At 38.0% G+C, this 18,697-nt stretch overlaps 1 protein-coding gene across 3 annotated transcripts in view; it reads right to left on the bottom strand.

Annotated features, from left to right (window-relative positions):
* FMNL2 (formin like 2) overlaps positions 1 to 18,697 on the bottom strand; it is a 366,341-nt gene that overhangs the window by 153,663 nt on the left and 193,981 nt on the right. For all 3 annotated transcript variants that reach the window (XM_036743438.1, XM_036743440.1, XM_036743439.1), the window contains exon 2: positions 1,781 to 1,864. In XM_036743438.1, the coding sequence (XP_036599333.1) occupies positions 1,781 to 1,864 (84 nt within the window). The remainder of the gene's footprint in view (positions 1 to 1,780; positions 1,865 to 18,697) is intronic.

Genomic DNA, 18,697 nt, shown 5'->3' with positions numbered 1-18,697 from the left:
TTAAGTGACTTGCCCAAGGTCACACAGCTAGTACATGTGTCTGAGGTCACATCTGAACTCAGGTCCTCCTGACTCCAGGGCCGGTGCTCTATTCACTGCACCACCTAGCTGCCCCCAAATTTAATCATTTTCACTGAACTCAGTGCCCTCACATTTCTTCTTTTAATCACTGTTATCTTTCCCTTACTCCCCTTACCATTTTTATGAGTTTGCATTTTTCTGCTTAAAAAATGTTCATTCCTAAAACATAAATAACATGTGTATAGGCTATGACATATGTGTAATGTTGTCTCCCCCAACAGAATATATGATCCTTCAAGGGAGTGTGCCATCTTTAATTTTTGCATCCTCAAAACTAAGCACAGTGCCCAGCACATAGTAGGTGCTTAATAAATACTTGCTGATTGGATGATTAATTATAAAGTCTCTCAAAAGCAATGACTGAATGCGTACTCATTTTTTTTTCTATTTCCTCATCCTCTCCAACTAAGTAGGTGAATAATAAATGTGTTTCTTACTGAAGAAATACATTTTTATTTTGGACAGAATCTGATTCCAACAGTGTAAAGAGCTGTCAGGCACACTATGAGGTTAAATGACTTGCCCAGGGTCACACAGCCTGTATGTATCAAAAATAGTACTTGAACCTAATTCTTCCTAACTCCAAGGCCAGCTCTCTACCCACTACAACACGCTATCACTACAGGATTATATACTATGGAAATTCAATTGAACAAACATTGACTGTGCTAACTACTGGTGATATAGAAACAAACAAACAAAAAAATGAAGTCCCAGGCCTCAAAGTGCTTATATTTTACCTCTGCATGCTAAGCATGCAAAGATTGAAAGATGGGTACGTGTACACACACACACACACACACACACACACACACACACACACAAATCCTGTATGGCCTCCACAGAGGAAGAGTGCTATATGAATTCAAAATGTGTAAGAGTTTTAAGTCTCTCTGCACCAGGGAATGCATGATTCCCATTCACGAAACATCAAACCTTTTTTATTTTTTTACATCCCTTTGGCATTCAATCCTCAAAAGAAAAACACAGGAAATTGATCTAAGGAGCTTTTAGGGGCTATCATTTTGTTCCCCAGAGAATTTTTCAAGCAGTGTGCACAACTTGTGTATACCCTCCATGTAACAGAACTAAACAGATATAGAGCGTTTCTTTCCTCTGCAGGTTGATGGGGTAAGGCAATTTCCTTCAGAAATCTTCCCTCTGAAACCTTTTAACAATCCAACTGACCAGCCATACAAACAAGTACCCAAAATTGAATTTGTGTTTTTCAATGAGAAAACCCTCCTCAATGAAGGAATAATGGTGGTAAAGACTTACTCCATTCATACAGCACAAACTACTCTATTAGGTACATGGAACCATAGACTCACTGTAAGAACAGTAAAGGTCCTCAGAGAGTAACTTGTCCAGCACTCTCATTTCACAGAAGAGGACACTGAATAACAGAGTGGTTAGTCAAAAGCTGACATAACCACTAGCTCAGGTTACCTAGGAAGTATGTAACAAGTAAAAATGTCTAGAAAATTTTCCATGATAAAGGAAAATCCAAAGCCAGGCTGGAAAGAAATGTTATTTTCCAGCTTTTCACAAGTCAAGCCCAATGAAAGGTCAAAAAGTCATAATACACAAGAATTCATACTTCTTTTGATGTATCACTGACATATTCAATGAAGACATCTGGCTTTTCCTTTTTTTTTCCCTTTTCCTCCTGACAAGAAAACACTGAGCCACTCCTTACCTGGTCACATATTAGTTCCCATTTCTTCTCGTTATCATACTGGCGAAGCAATCTGGCTTTGTCAGGAGGTAGGTTCATTGCATTCTGTAAAGAAAGGGAAAACATGCTTCAGATACCACAACAGACTAAAAGGTCAGAAGTGCAGACCAAAATAACATGATTGCGGTTGTTTAAATTTTTTTTCCTTTGAATTCCTGGCAACTGAGTTTGCCCAAAGCACACTCTCCCCCACGAGGAGCTATTTAAGCATCAAGTGGCCTCAAATGGAGACAAATCCCCAAATTCCACATTAGGACATTTGAGGAGTATTGGCTTGAAGAAAGAGCCAGATGTTTCATACAATGGAAATGAAAAGCTCTTTCTTTTAAATGGTCAGCTTTTGCCACTGGTCATTAGAATGTCACCCCTTGTCGTGCTAATGTTACCATTCCAGTTTTGTGTGAACGTGAGACAGCCTTACAGAAAGGCAATCACCAAAGGAAATTCAGTGGCCCAGATCTCTTCAGTAAGCAATAGCAATAAAAAAAAATTAAGTGACATTTAAGAAGGAATTTAAGAGAAAAAAAGTGCCACTAAGAAAATTATTTAAAATATATTATTTCCCACACAAATGAAACTCTGGTATTAAATAAAATATATGGGCTAGTCATAAAGGGAGAGCAGTGGATAACTGAAGGGCAACATCCAAATGATGGACAGGCTCTACTGAAATTCACACAATTTCAAGAGAATGAAAGGAAAGTCCTCAGTATTTTGGGTGTTTGGACCCCTGTGGTAGATCTGTGGGAGGACATGTATAAGAGTTGTACAGACTGAACGTCATTTGGCGAAAGTATCCACATCACTGAGATCACAAAACCATTGGAGAATTGGAATATAAATTAAAATATTTCCCTTAGAATGAATGCCAAGAGAAACAGCTACTATTCTCTGCTTCATTGATGACGAGGGTTGACATTGGGAATCAGTCTACATACTTGGAGAAATGTACACAAACACTGCTTTTATACAATAACACTGAAGCCATCTCCTAACTCCCCACCCCTGATCATTCAGACTGATTTTTTTCTAATGGCAATGACAGATTTCCAAAGATCCATTCATAATCTCCCACACATTTGCAAAATAGCCAGATCATACTGTAACTGCAGACTCTGGCCAAACATAGATAAAGCTCCCTTGCTTAGTCTTTCTGGGCCTTAGTTTTCTCATTTGTAAAATGAGGGTGAACTCAATAGTCAGTAAGACTTGTTCTAGCTCCAGATCAGGGGTTCTTATCCTAGGGTCCATGAATTGATTTAAAAAAAAAAAGAAAACATTTTGCCAACTATATTTCAATAGAATTGATTTCCTCTGTAATCTTATGCATTTTATTTATACATTTAAAAACATTATTCCAAACTGCCAAAAAAGGTCCATTAAAAGGATAAAAACTCCTGCTCTAGACACTATGAACATAATATATAATATATGGTCCCTGAAGGTATAAAATCTATAACTTTATAAGATTCTATACTCTAACTGACTAAGCTAAATAACCATCCATTGGATGTTTTAATTGTACTCTTTTTGTGACCATTTAACTCTTCACTACACACATATATTTCTCCCCATTTTTCCTTCTCTGGGCTTTCATATTCCTTAATCTCCACCCCCACCTCCCATACTATCAGTTTAATCTTCCTAATGCAGAGTCCCTCATGATGTTCTCCTCCAGATCAAAAGCCTCCAATAATTTCTACTGTCTACAGAATAAAGTCTGAATTGCTCAGTCAAGCATTCAAGGCCTTCTACAAGCAGGCTTCTGTTTATCTTTCCAAACTCATTACCTACTACTTCACCATTATATACCCTAAGATACTGCCAGACTAGACTACTGGCCATTCCTTGAACACACACCACTTTCTCCCTCCACATATTTGCTGGTGTTATACCTCTTACTTGGAATTCAGTTTCTACTCATCTCTACCCATCATTCTTCAGAGCAGAGCTCAAATACTACTCCCCGTAGTCCTTAATCCAGAATTTATCCTTCCTTCCTCTAAACTTAAATAAGACTTTAACAGTAAGTGCTTAATGAATGTTTGTAAAAGTAATTTTATATTTCTGCCACATTATTACCTATAACCAGAAAACGCCTTAGATTCCCTATTAGGTCATAGGTAGCTTGAGGGTATGGACAAATCTTGGTCATCTTTAAATTCTCAATGGCATCTAGCACCATATTTTGCTAATTGTAAGTGTTGTATTGTAATATTTTTACTTAATTTACTTAATTGTAAGTTTCTTTCTTTCTTTCTTTCTTTGTTCCTTCCTTCCTCCCTCCCTTTCTCCCTCTCTTTCTTTCTTTCTTCCTTCCTTCCTGTGCAAGAATGAGATATTCCAAAGGCAGTAAATGTGAGAAAGAACGCTATAACTTGGAAAGAGCTTGAAAAATTTTCTCTATTTTTGTATCCTTGTCCATTAGGAGTGTGACCATTCTATGGCTAATGCTATGGCAATTTTCTCAACAGAAACTAAGGGCAATGATTAATAATTAACCAGACAAGTCATTGTGGAGATAATACCAACATACATAACTGGATGTCACAAATTTTTTTTCCTCACTCACCAAATCCTCACAAGGTGTGAATGTTGACCAACAAAAAAAAGCCCCACAAAATTTCAAATACTTAAAGACAAACTTCCAAAGGTCCAGGGCCTATTTTATACTCTTGTTTTCCATAAAAAAAAAAAAAAACAGACTTATGATCTTACTGCCCAAAATTCTAAATCTCTCCTTCTGTATAGTTTTCCCCTAAAGACATAGTCAATTGGTAATCCTGCCCCATCTCTCTGGAAACTAATCTAGTGACACTCTTATAATCCAATAATTCCAATTATCCCACCTCACTGTCTAATTTTCTTCCTGGTTAATGGCCCTGCCTTCCAGGTTGTCTATCATCTTACCTTGCTCTAACCAGTATAGACCATAATCAATCTGGCTCCCTTGCTAACACATTTTCAAGCCCTCTTCTTCCATTCCATTCCAAGCCTTCTTCCTCAAATGGAACAGACAAAGAAGCTCATAAATTTCCCCACCATAAGATGCTGGACTGATATGTTGCTGCCTAATCCAGATGAGCTGGGCTGGACTGATCCTAGCAGTGTTAGTCATACAGTAAGCACAGAAACACATAATCACCTGGTGCCAAAAGCAAATGGATGCATCTTCTTTGGCATCATAGCAATCTAGAATTTTAGAGGTAGAAGTAACCTGTCTTCCTACTATTAGATCCATAAAAGTAATTAATACATGACAAGAGCAGTGTTCTTTCCACTGCAACAATTTGACTTCCAGCCTGAGTATGGTCTTGATCAGAATTGTTAAAAACTGGAAGCCCACAACACTGCTGAGTACAGGAGAATCAGATTAAAATGTAATTGAGAAATATTTAACAAAATAAATCAAAATACAATAAAACATAGATAATGTTAATGTGTGGTTCTCTAACTAAATATGTAGTACGTGGGGATCCTTATATAAGGTTTAACAGGCCCATTTCTGCTTGACTTTGACACCACTGGTCTTCATAACACCTTCTAGTGCCCATTCACAAGTCCACCAACAGTATACATCAATGTGCCTGTTTATCCCCAGCTCCTCCAACATTTATCTTTTTCTTTTTTGTCATCTCTGCCACTCTGGGTATGAGGTAGAATATAAGAATTGATTTAATTTGCATTTTTCAATTAGTGATTTGGAATATTTTTTCATATGGCTATAAAGAGCCTGGACGTCTTCCTTTGGGAATTGCCTGATGGACCTGTGAATGGGTAAAACCGCTCTGGAAAGCAATTTGGAACTGTTGATGGGCAACCCAAAAGAGATCAAAGGAAAAAGAAAGGGTCATTTATGTACAAAAATATTTTACAGAAGCTCTTTTTTGTGGTGTCAAACAGGAAACTACGGGAATATTCATCAATTGAGGAATGGCAGAATAAGTTTTGGCATGAGAATGTGATGGAATACCATCTGTAAGAAAATACTATTTGTAAGAAATTAGGAAATAGATGATTTCAAAAAGTCTCATGGCCTATGATAAAACATGCTATTCATACATGAAGTGACAGATTTAGAGTTTTCACACACGCACACACACACACACACACAAACACATACACACACACCTGTTCATTTCAGTCATGTCCAATTTTTCATGACTACATAGACACCTATGTGTCCATGTATGTACATATACACATGCACACATGTATATTTATACATGTACATGTGTGTAACATACTGCCATTAAGGGGATTTGTTTTGCTTGATTCTGCATATTTGTTGCAAGAAATTTATTTTTTCAATGGGATAGGAAGAGGGCAAGTAAGTAGAAGGAGTACTACAGATGTGAAATGTCACATCAACTTTCAGAAAAGGTCACTGTAGTATTTGCTTTACTTAACTGTTTTACTTTGTTAAAGAGACCTCTTAACAAATGGACTCCCCTTTGTAAATGTTTGTGATATAAAAACAAAACATCAATAAAACTTCCAAAAATGTTACAGTGACTAAATATTTTACTGAAATATGGTAGGGGAGGGAAACAAATACACGTAGATCCTGATTTCTCAATCCTCCTAAATGGCTTTAACATCAACTGTCTAAAAAGACTTAGCTTTCAAAAAGTGAGCTCCCCCAGAGTCAAGAGTTATTTAGGCCTTTCATTCGCTTATCTGCCCAATGGCACACTCGGTATAGGTAAAGATGAACTATGCTCTCAGACCCACTGCTTTCATCAAACAAGAACATAATTTACTTCATTGGAACTCAACTCCCTGGCATGATCAATACAGAGTATACTAGTACCTGAGATGACTGAGACCAATGTGATATGATAGCTTTATAACATTATGTTATATGTAACATACTATCTAAATATTCATGTGACACAAAAACATGAGGGAAAATTTGAACGCAAGGTTAGACAACATTTCCACTAAGCTTTAATCCCTAGAATATTTAGATCAGAAAGACTACTTTCCCACATCTAATCGCTCCATTAAAAACAGCTTTAAAAAAAGAAGAAAATATCTGGTAAAATTCGTTTATTGTCACAAGTCCAAGAGACCAGCATTATAAACAATTTAATTGCACCTTATGGCTTACCACCTCCGAAATGTCCAACTAAAATACCCAGAGTGAAAGTGTTCATTTCCCCTTAATTTACTAATTATTATGAGTTTGATCACATCCATAATAGGAAAGATTATGGAGAGAAGATTATGGCAGTCTTTATAATTTCATTAATCTTGTCAGATGTAAGTAGCTGATACTAAGTAACTCTGTTCAAATCACTTTTTGAGAGTCTTCCTTTGAACTATGTAAGAACATAAAAAGAAATAGGTTTGACTGGCCCTTTGCTGGGGGAGGACCCTAAGAATTCAGTATTAATAAAGACTGCTAAGAAGCAAAATACCTAGAAAAGTCATCAAGACAACACCAGAAGTGAAATTTACCTGACACTGTCCAAAGGCTTATTTATTTAAAAAAAAATCCGCCCTTAGTAATTCATTTCTTAAGAAAATGGGATGGAAATAAATCCAACTGGGCAACTTGGGATTAACTATGATAGACAATAACGAACATAGATTTTGATGTGCTATTAATGATAACACTTTCCTCACAACAACCCTGTAAGGTAGGAGGCATAAGTCGTAGTATCCAGCTATTGCCAAAGACAGCACTTTTGCAAGAACAACTAAAGCAACTGCCTCTATTGAGAAGTTGTTTTCTCTCCATTCTACAGTCCTGGGATGGTTCCTCCATGTTCTGTAGATCTCAGAGCCCTTCCAAATGGAAGCCAGTAACTCTAAGCAACCTAACATACCTGATCAATAACTCATAACTTTTAAAAAAAATACCCTTAGAGATATCCTGCCAGCAGATTTATAGAAAGATACTGAATCTGTCTTGTGTGGTGTACTCTAATCCTTGACAAACAATTTATCTTAATGAATTTTAAAATGTACTTTCCCCTAGGACAGACAGAAATGTGGCCTACACTATTTTTAAAAAGGTAACTCTTCCCCTAATTAAAGACTGACTAATTTGCTGGTCATCCCTTTAATATAGTATGCTCACTTTCCCTTCCCTTTCCTCAAATTGCAGAATTGCAGTTTCCTAATTTTTATCCTGACTGGAGAACATTTGGGTATGAGGCACAGCCATTCCATGACTGATCAGTTACATAATCATCTTCTGTTTTCATGGGGAAAACAGTTAAGAACTATTTGTGCAACACGGGGCTTGTGTACACAAGAAAGAAGGAGATAGGTGCAGAAAAAGCTGGATTTGAATTAAGAAAACCTAGGTTCAGATTCCCATTGCACCACTTACCTCTGTGACATTGGGCAGATCATGTGCCTTCTCTGGGACTCAGTTTCCTAATCTGTAAAGTGAGGGGATAGCCTGGATGACCTCTTAGGTACCTTTCGGTTCTGAATCTATGATCTCTGGGCCAAACTGTAGAATCTCAATATAGGTCAGAAGCTACTTTTTAATGCTTCTTTGAAATCTGTCTAACAATACTAACAAGATAGATGTTATGACCAGATAGAATCCCCACTTGTAAACGGTGGGGTAAGCCCCAGTTCCCCCTCTTTTAATTTTCATCTAAACAATTTAGTGATGCTTTCACTATGATTGGAGGCGTGGTTTTTTTTTTTTCTCTGCTACAGCAAACAGGAAGACAAAGATCCTCCTTTAGGATACTGACAGTTCTATTATGTCTGACTAGCAGAAGCAGCATGGCCCAGTGGGTGGTAGAGTGTTGGACTTGGGATCAGGAAGATCTGAATGTGAATTCGGCCTTTGACTCTCACTAGCTGTTTAACCATAGGCAAGCCAACCTCAGCTTCCTCAACAGGCCTATGGGACCTCCTTCACAGAGTTTTTGTGAGGTTCAAAGGAGATGTCAGTAAAGAGCTTTGCATACTTGCTAGTGCTATTCAAATGTCAGTTATCATTAGAAGCTGTCTTAAGATGGAATTGAACTTGTTGGTTAGATACTTTCAGCAGTTCAGTAGCATTTATGCCTAAAGGAAAACTGTTGTACTTGGAAGAGGTTTTAAATATTTAAACAAACAGAACTGTACATAGTAACTCCACCCTGGGTCACAGTAGTGAGCTAACTCAAGATTGTAGGAGCCAACCAGGACGTACTTAGACTCAGATGCTTCTCATTGATGGTATTGAGGTTTCTTTGTGGATCAGGTGATCTGTTGGTAATGCTTATCCTTAATTTTTCTGGTTTCTCTTTTATGTTGTGAGTTTGGAGTATTCAGTCAAATATAATGTAAGGATTTAAAAGGATTCAAAGCTTTTTTGGTAAGAAAATACAAATGAAACCTAAAAGGCCTCCTCACCGCCACCCCCCCCCCCCTTATTCTGCCTGTATCCAATGCCGAAATAGGTTGCCTCTCCCTATGGGCAAGAATTCTAACTATACTTTGAAAATTTCACAACCAAATGACAACTCTGTTTGCTCATGCCTAGCATCTAAAGCATTTGGTTCTCATTTTTAACCAGGAACTAAGAATATCTACACTAAAGGGAGGGAACTGCTAGGAAACTAAGTCATTAAAAGAGTGAGATTCATCACCTGCCAAAAGTTTGTTTTAGCTATCTGATAAATGAAAAAGATAATCTAATGGGCATGGTTATTCTTCTAGATCAGAAGTTTTCAAAATTTGGTCTGAGGACCTGTGGGGGTCCACAAAGTCAAAACTATTTTTATCATAATAATAAGATATTATTTGCCTACTAAAATACTGCTCCCTTTCCAAACCAAATATCTGTGTCAGGCCAGATTATCTTATATACTTTCACCAAAATAACAGATTGCAACAGATTGCATGCAGAAGTAGATAGGAGAATTCAGCTGTCTTCTATTAAGCCAAACATTAAAGAGATTCACAAAAATATGCAAAACAATACCACTCTTCCCACTAAATTTTGTTTTGGAAAATAGTGTTATTTTTCACAAAATTATGTCATTTATGTTAACATATAATAGTCCTATTGCTATTTTAAATGAATTAATAAATATTTTTAAAATTTTATGAGCTTTAATTTCTAATACAGAAAATATAGCTAACTATAACCTGCATAAACAACAGCTCTTTGAGGTCCCCAAAAAATTTTAGGAGGGTAAAGCAGTCTTGAGACCAAGAAGTTTGACAACCACTGTTCTAGGTTCTCTAAGCCATAACTTTAATTATGTTAGAACACCAGAGAGAAAAAAAAATTACCATGACCAAATCGACCCAGCCCCCTAGAAAAATTCCTCACCAAGCATTGATTTAATGTTATGCCTTCAGCCTTAAGGGAGTATTCATAAGACGCATACATTCAAATAACACTTTATGATTTTTTCAAAAGTATACTTAAAGATGTCCACTACATTACCAAAAACCCCTATAAGAGGAACCAGGTGGTAAATTTCTCCTTGAGCTTAGTTCCAGAAATAAATTCCTCTTGGGTTGTTCCTGTTCCCCTTCCCCACCCTTTTTCTTTTACCATAATTATATTCCCTTTGAATTATCTAGAAATTTGGATAATTGAAAGTCTACTGTTATTTGTTTGTACTTTATATTCCTAATTCTAAAATTTTTTTATAATTTTTTTTTCAAAACTGTACCTTAAGATGTCCACGACATTACCAAAAATTCCTATAAAAGGAACCAGGTGGTAAATTTCACCTTGAACTTAGTTGCAGAAACAAGTTCCTCTTGGGTTCTTTTTTCCCCATCCTTTTTCTTTTACTATAGTGATATTCTCTTTAAATTATCCAGAAATTCGGAAAACTGAAGATCTACTATTATTTGTTTCTACTTTATATTCCTACTTTTAAAAGGATTTCAGATGACTTAAAATCATAAGTATTGGGTAGAACTAGACAGTTATACTGGTAAAAAGAAAACATATGTTTTGAGGGTAGGGAAGAATAGAAAGAGTAGCCCTGGTATGGGGTGAGCTAATTGCTTACTATAGTTGGGGCACTAAATTTAGCACTCCCGAGCAGTTTAAAGCAAAAGGATAATCTCCACATGTGAAGCTGTTCTATAAATCTGGCACTACAGTTAGCATGCCAAGATCGATTAGCTCCAGATTCTGGAGGCTCAGTACGTTATAATGATGACCCTCAAGACTACTACTATGCCTGGAAAGCTATATACTCTCTGCCTATGCTACTCCCCACGTATCACAGAGAAATGCTCTTGTTTTTTCTTGCTTTTCCTGTATTAGGTTACTTCTCAGTTTCTGTAAAATGACTGACTGTTGCCAAGCTCTGAGGACACTCTTCTTCCTGGTAAGGGAATTAAACAGTCGCAATTCTGAGTCTTATTTTGTAGTTGGGACTGCTTCTTCACCAAAGAACTTTGTTTATTTCTGAGCTTGAAGTCTTTGCATACTTGAGGCTATTGGAAGGTGTGATTCCGGATAACCATGGCTTTATTATAGTTCAAAAATTTCAGCTACATTACAAGGTAAATAGACTCTTGTGGGTTGGCCAAGGAGCTTAACCACCACTAACAATGTTGTCTTCACAAGGGAAACTGTGCTCTGAGTTCTAAACAACTAAACAAATGGAATTTTGTCTCTTTCAAAGCTGGGGACTTCCTATATGTATTTGCTTTTCTTCATACAGGAAGATGACATGTTACTATTGGAAGTGAATGCTTTCTGAGTTATTTTTCCATTAGTGATACTATATTTTATACTGGTCAATCTACACTCCTGTTACCCAGTTCCTTTTGGGACCAGTGACACAGACGGTCCAGATTACAGATTACAAATTCAATTCATGAATACATGATAGAAACACACTATCTGGTCTAAACAGGATTAAGCCCATAACTTTGGCCTCATTAGAAGCATGCTAACTACACTAGTCAGAAAGAGGAGCACTTTTGGAGAGCAGTCAAAATATGGTCATGAAACCAATACAGACTCCCTGTCTCTTGTATCCTAAATTCCCTTTTATCACAGAACTTCATTGTGATGCTCAAAAGCAAAAACAAAAGTAAGTTGTCAAAGTACATATGATGTAAAACATCTTTGTGTTCATAATCCCTGAATTAAAGCTTTTAAGCATTCAGTCACCCACTTCTACAATAGGAGCTCTTCTATCACATGGCTACCTATTTAGAAAAAAAAGGGAAGGATGGAAAGCTTTCAAAGAGAATTGGCTGTTAAGTCAAGGCCAACTATATTTGTCATAGAAAAAAATACTTGCGCAACCCTTCAGTCAGGAGTCACACATTGATATATTCTGAACTATAATAAGGGAAACTAATCAAAGGTTGGGGCCAGTCAGTGTGTACTAAATATGGATACTTAGGGTCAATGTCAAGCCAAGTTTCATTTGAAGTTAAATAAGAATGATGTGTTGACCTGAACTATTTTGCCTTGGAGCTGAACAAACACTTTGTTTATGTCTTTGGAGGCTCAGCCTCCAGAGTGTCAGTGTAAACAAGATGCCTTTTATCACATATACATTAAAAATATTGATTCAAAGCCTCAGAATACTGAGTGCAAACAAGGAGGCTCATAACTCTTACAGGGGAGAAGATCAGTGTATCAGATTCTTATACCATTTATAGACCTAGCTACTTACTAACATCACTTTTATCACTCAATGGGGCTAACTGATACCTTTGTGGAAGAATGTTTGTTTCTCGGGGATTCTCCATTTATTTTTCTGTCGGTGGCTATATAGTGCCCTCCTTTTGCTCTTTAAGCTTTCTTTGGGCCTTTACAGCAGGACTCTAACTAGATCTGCTTTCCATTCTCCAAAGCTTCCTGACTCACTCCCTCGATCAAAATTTATGTATCGTAATCATTGTTTCTTGAAGGTGCTGTAGGTGATGATGACAGTACGTTAACCCTCCAAGATGGCATACTGGCATATTAATAACAGCTTTAAACCAAAGGTATGACAACAGTGGTAGGACACTCAGGAACTAGTGAGGAGGTATCATGTGACATGTAAGTCTCTCAGGACCCTTCGAATCACACTATGGAAAGAGAATTATCTAAACAATCTACGCAAATGACAAGTTCTATTGTGACCTAACAAATACAAGTGATCCTGTAGTCACTGGTTGCACTGTTAGAAGGAACAATGACTTGGAAGATTTGGTAGAGTCTGGGTGACTTGGTAGAATGACTTGTTCATTTGACTTTAGACAACTTTACTTAGTAAATGTATTCTTTACCATTATTACTATGACAACTATTAGCTGAAACAAAAAATCTATCTACTTACCCCTTCACATTGTCGGCTTTCTTCTGTGGGGCAGCTATTAGTTCTATTCCATTCTATTTCATTATTCAGAAAGTCACCCCAGTACCTCTTGAAAATCATAAGCATTTTTAGCTATCACCCCCCCCACCTTTATCTCTCTAATCAGCAATGAGGAAGTGAAAGGCTACTTTGTGAGGCACTGTCTCTTTCATTTCAAATCAGAGATCAAATCTCTCTTCTTCTGGTTCCTTCAGGTAAATAGAAGTTAAGATCTTTGAAACCAGTGACCAAAACACTCAGTATTTCAATTTCCTCCTTTATAAAATAGGATTACACAATTTGCATTATTCTGCCTCATACCAACCCGTACCAACCCTTCTCTCTCCTACACGTCTCCATCTTCTTTAATCCCCATGTTACCAAGCTAAAAGATAATGCCCACCCACACCAAAGGGAATTCCAGGGTCACCCTCCTTCCCAAGATAAAGATCGAAATTAACCACAAGCAAGAAGGGATCAAAAATGAGACATTTCACACTCAGTTTCTTTCAAATCTACTCTCACTTTCGTTGTGCCTTCTTTATTTTTTAGGCTTAAGATACCAAGCAATAACTAATTATTAAATGCCTACTGTATGCTGAGTACTACAGTGAGTACTGAGGAGTACATAGGAAAAGGATAAGAAAACCTTTGCTTTAGAGGCCCCTCTCTATTGAGGGCAGGGACAGGGGAGGAAGAAATATACAAAGCCATTGAGAATATTCAGGTGTAACTCTATGTCTCACACATAAAAGATGTTTCACATCATATCAAAGAGCTAGAAGGGGCCTTCAAGGTCAGGGACTACAAACCCCTCACTTCACAGATGAGAGCAAGAAGAGAGGCTGAGTGCTCTGCCTAAAGTCACACATCCATTAAGAATTAGAGCTGAGATTTGAACCCAAGCCCTCTTACTCCAAATCCCACCCTTTAACACTATATAACATGTTTGTGCTTTTTGCTGAATACATGCTGTTTGTTTTCATGGTAGATGTCAAGCAGCTCCATGAGAGGAAGAATGTGCTAAAGTGGATAGAACACTGGATCGCCAGTCAGAAAACCTGGATACAAGGCCCAATTCCCACAGTTCCCACTTGATGACCTTGGGCAAGTAACTTATCCGGCCCTCAGTTCTCTCCCCTTCCCACAGGTAATAAGACTGTTAGGAGCTACCTTGTATAGAGTTGTTGCAAGGACCAAATGAAGTGTGGGCAAAGTGCTCTGTAACCTTTAAGTGTGTAAATGAGAATTATGAGAAAATTATCATCACAATGATGAATGTGCCTTTTTGAAGATAAAAGTTACCAAAGAAGCAATGCATATTTGGTGGCATATATCTGGACAACCTTAGAGGAAATGGATGGTAAGGTGAAGTTATCTACCCCTCCTTTCACAACAAGGCCCAAGGTCACACAGGCAGTAAATGTCAGGGGCAGGAGTGGGGTTTGGTTCCTGGTCCTATAACTGCAGAGCCCATGCTTCCCACAGTACCACTATTTGGATCGCCTGTTTCTGCCATGATCAAGTGACAAGATATTGATTTCACAATCACAGAATGGTAGAGTTGGGAGAGACTTAACAGAAATTGTCTAGTTCAGACCCTTCACCTTTTAGATGAAGGAACCGAGGTCCCAGGAGGCGATGGCCTGCCCAATATCATAGAACTGATGAGCGGCAGGGCCAGGATTAGAACCAAGTACTCCAAGTCCAGGATTCACTCCACTCCACTATAGGACAGTTTCTAAAAAACAACCCCTCAGGAATCTCCTTAGTTCATAAGACTTGTTTCTCTACAGGTCTCCATCAGACTAAATTTCTACCACCATCAAAAGTCCTGACATTATTTCCTGTTCGTTCAGTCCTTTGACAATCCTTTCACCAAAGAAATAAACAAAGTTTAAGAAAAAAAAAATAAGTCTTCTTCCACCTTGGCATGTTTGAGCTTTTTACTATAGATGTCCAAACATAGCTCCAATCTAATTTCTGGAGCTCTTGGTTTGAAAATTATTGCATATGTACACTACAATTCGCACAGGAAGACTTGCTAACTATCTAGTGGCTCATACCATAGGTCATGTTCCTCTTTTGCCCAAATCCATATTCCAAAATTATTCATCTCTGCTTCTTGCTGACAAGGAAAAAAAGAAAAACTGACATGGTTTCCACTTCACATTTTCTAGATTCACAATTATCAAATCTAGATCTTAATTACTATACTACTATCATAACAAAAATTACTGAAAATTGAAGAGCTCATCAAGGAGACATACTTAAATAAAATTCTACTCTATCCAAAGCAACACACTAATATTGGTACAACTCTTCTCTACTTCGACACTGCCACCAACCTGATACAGGCCCTCAGTGTATCACACCTAGACTACTGAAATAGCCTTCTAGCTGTTTTCTCTGCCTATTCCAGTCCATCCTCCACTCAGCAATCAAAACGATCCTCCTAAAGTGCAGGTCTGACTATGTGACAAACACTACCCTTCATCCAATAAATCCTACTGTCTCTCTACTCCTCCAGAATCAAACGTAAAATCTTCTTTTTGGCTTTTAAAGCCTTTCTCAATCTGGCTCATTCCAACCGTTCCAGTCTTTTAACAGTTTACTCCTTCCTCTCCCTCCCCAATGTACTCCATAATCCAGTAACAGTGGCCCCCATGCTGTTCCTCAAAGAAGAAATTCTACCTCTCATTTTCATTATCTGTTCCTCATGCCTGGAATTCTCTCCCTCTTCACTTCCAGCTCCTGACTTCCCTTATCTTCCTCCCAGTCCAGTTGAAGTCCTATCTTCTGCAAGAAATCTTTCCCATCTTCTTGAATCTTAGTGCCTTGTCTCTGAAATTATCTCCAATTTTTCTTCTGTGTGTGTATGGGGGGGGGGGCATTGTTTGTACATAGTTGTTTCTGTGTCCCCATCACTGGACTCTGAGCTCCTTTAGGGCAGGGATGGCTTTTCCCTTTCTTTGCAGACCCGAGGATTGGCACAGTGCCTAGCACATAGTAGGTACCTAATAAATACTTGTTAAATTGACCTGGTACATTTTAAAGCTTCATTTCATACCCACAATTAGTTGGGCTGGGAGCAGGGATGTTCTGGACCCAGCGTGGACCAGCTTTGCCAATTGTTAAATTTTTAGCATATTTACACCTCAAAAATCAGCAAACATTACAAATCAGGGCTTAAGTTATTGTTTTGTTGATTGTCTAGACTTACCAAAGTGGTGGAAAAATACTAGTGATGCAGATTAAATTTAAAAGCTTATTATGTCTACACCCCCCCCAATCTGGTTGTTAAATATTTACCTGCACCCTCCTGGCTGGGGGAAACTGTACTGTGAGAACTATAAAGTCTGTGTTCATAAACAAATCCAACTAGAAGAGAAGCAAGAATGATCAAGCTGAGCAGGAAAAAAAAAAAAAAAAAAAACAAAGCATGGATACAGTGGCTTCTGAACTCTTCTCTTAGCTCTGCCTGCTCACTTTACCATCTTGACACTCAAAGGAGACAGAATGCCAGAGATGGAAGAGACCCCTGAGATCTCAGCTAACCCTTAGTTTTGCAGGTAAGGACATGTGTTCAAAGCACTTAAGGGACTTGACAAAAGTCACAGTGTGCTGGAGGCAGCAAGAACAAAAGCCCAGCTCTTGGTGCCCCGGCTTCCACAGGGCCTCATACTTATTTTTTTTCCTGTTACCTACTTTCCCCAGCTTTAACCTAAAGCGGAGCATTTTGATCCTTACTTATCATTGGTAAGAGGGATTAAAAGGCTAAAATTCACCACCTGCCTTGCTGTGTGACACATGATGGATGGTGCTGGAAGCACTACTGTTTCCAGTACCCTACTGTTCGGCAATCAGCAAATGAGTAGAAGTTGATACTTGTGATCCCAAGTGAAGGATGTCTTTCACTGGCCTCTTGGGAAAGCTATGAATACTCTTTCCTAGCAACAACAACACCCCCCCCCCACCCCATACAATTTCACCTACAATTTAGGGACCACAAATGGTTTACCATTGGCAGTGCTGGACTAATAACACTATTGATATATAATTAAATGACATTATATATGTAAAGCATTTTAAACCTTAAAGTACTATATAAGTGTTACCTATTATTATCTTTTAATAATCCTGGCTGTGCTTTAAATGGCCAAACCATTAAAGCTTTGAACAGAAGTGTTAACATAAGTATCATCTACTAATTTGTTAGTGCTGGATGGCTATATCAGCCCATGCTTCAGCACTACAGTATAAAGCTTTCCTTTGACTTTTCTTCCTTGACATTAGTGGTCATAAAAAGCATTTTCTAAAATACCTACACCATCTATCCAACCCCATCCAAAACCCATCATTAACGGCTCAGTTTGTTTCTCCCTTCTCTCAGAGTAGGCTTCTCAGCCCCCTGGCTATTTTATTTTCTACAACGTTCAATAGATTCAATCCCACTCATTCAACAACCAATTATTAAATCCTATAACGTGCAAAGATAATATGTTATTCTCCAACTGTTTCATTTATGTATAGTATCTCCCCAGTGAGATTATAAATCATTTAAGTGCTCAAAATCACAGATTTAGAGCCCAAGAGGATCTCACAGCAAGGGTTCTTAACCTTTTGTGTATGTCACACACCCTGCCCCTTGGTAGTCTGGTGAAACTTATGGACTCCTCAGAATAATGTTTTTAAATGCATAAAATATAAAATAAATTATATGGGATCATGAAGGAAACAAATGAGGTTGAAATACAGTTATAAAAAAATTTCGTTTTAAAAAATTTTTTTTAAGTTCCTAGATGCCAGGTGCTTTAATCTAGTCTAATCTAGTCTAACCCCATCTTTTTACAGAAAAGGAAAATGAGACTCAGAGAGGTAATGAGCCTTGGCCAAGGTCACAGGTCTCCTCAACTGCAGGCCCAGTGCTCTTTGAACTCCACCACACTACTGCTGTGGAGGGTCCCCCGAATTTGTTTTCTGGAGTAGTGACATCTCCAAAACATTCCATCTTCCTTTTTTGCCCCATCATAGCAACAAGCACAGTAGGTACTTAATAAAAACTTGCTGGATTAAACTGCTTAAAAATAAACTACACAATACTAGCAAAACAAAAACCTTTTTTCAATACTTTGGTCCAGACAGTTGCCAGATTTACTGAGTATAACATATAATTTTCTCAACCAACTAATTGCTTTATTTCGGCACTTAAACCCTTAGATACATAGTGATAAAAAGAAGACCTTTGTTTGTCTTCTTGTTTGATGCACGAAAGGGTTCAGCCTTTGTTGTTTGCAACCACCCTGTGCTAGGATCCACAGGAAATCAAGTGAATGTCACTTAACTCACCCCCATGTTTTATGTTTTCCCTCCTAGAGTGTTCTTTCCACTGACCAAAACCCTGCAAAAGTGCATGTTCTGTTACTGGCCTAGAGACAAGGAAGGATGGTCTCATTTGTACTGCAGGGGCCATCAAAGGGCAACAGGAAATAACCACAGCAAAGAACAAAAAACAAACTCTTTTCCAGGGTGAGTGCACACCTATATTTGCAGGGAGCCGGCTTCTCAGAAGCAAGCCCTGGAC

Source organism: Trichosurus vulpecula, chromosome 2, assembly GCF_011100635.1.
Source record: "Trichosurus vulpecula isolate mTriVul1 chromosome 2, mTriVul1.pri, whole genome shotgun sequence".
NCBI lineage: Eukaryota > Metazoa > Chordata > Mammalia > Diprotodontia > Phalangeridae > Trichosurus > Trichosurus vulpecula.
This window is presented reverse-complemented; position numbering and strand designations above follow the sequence as displayed.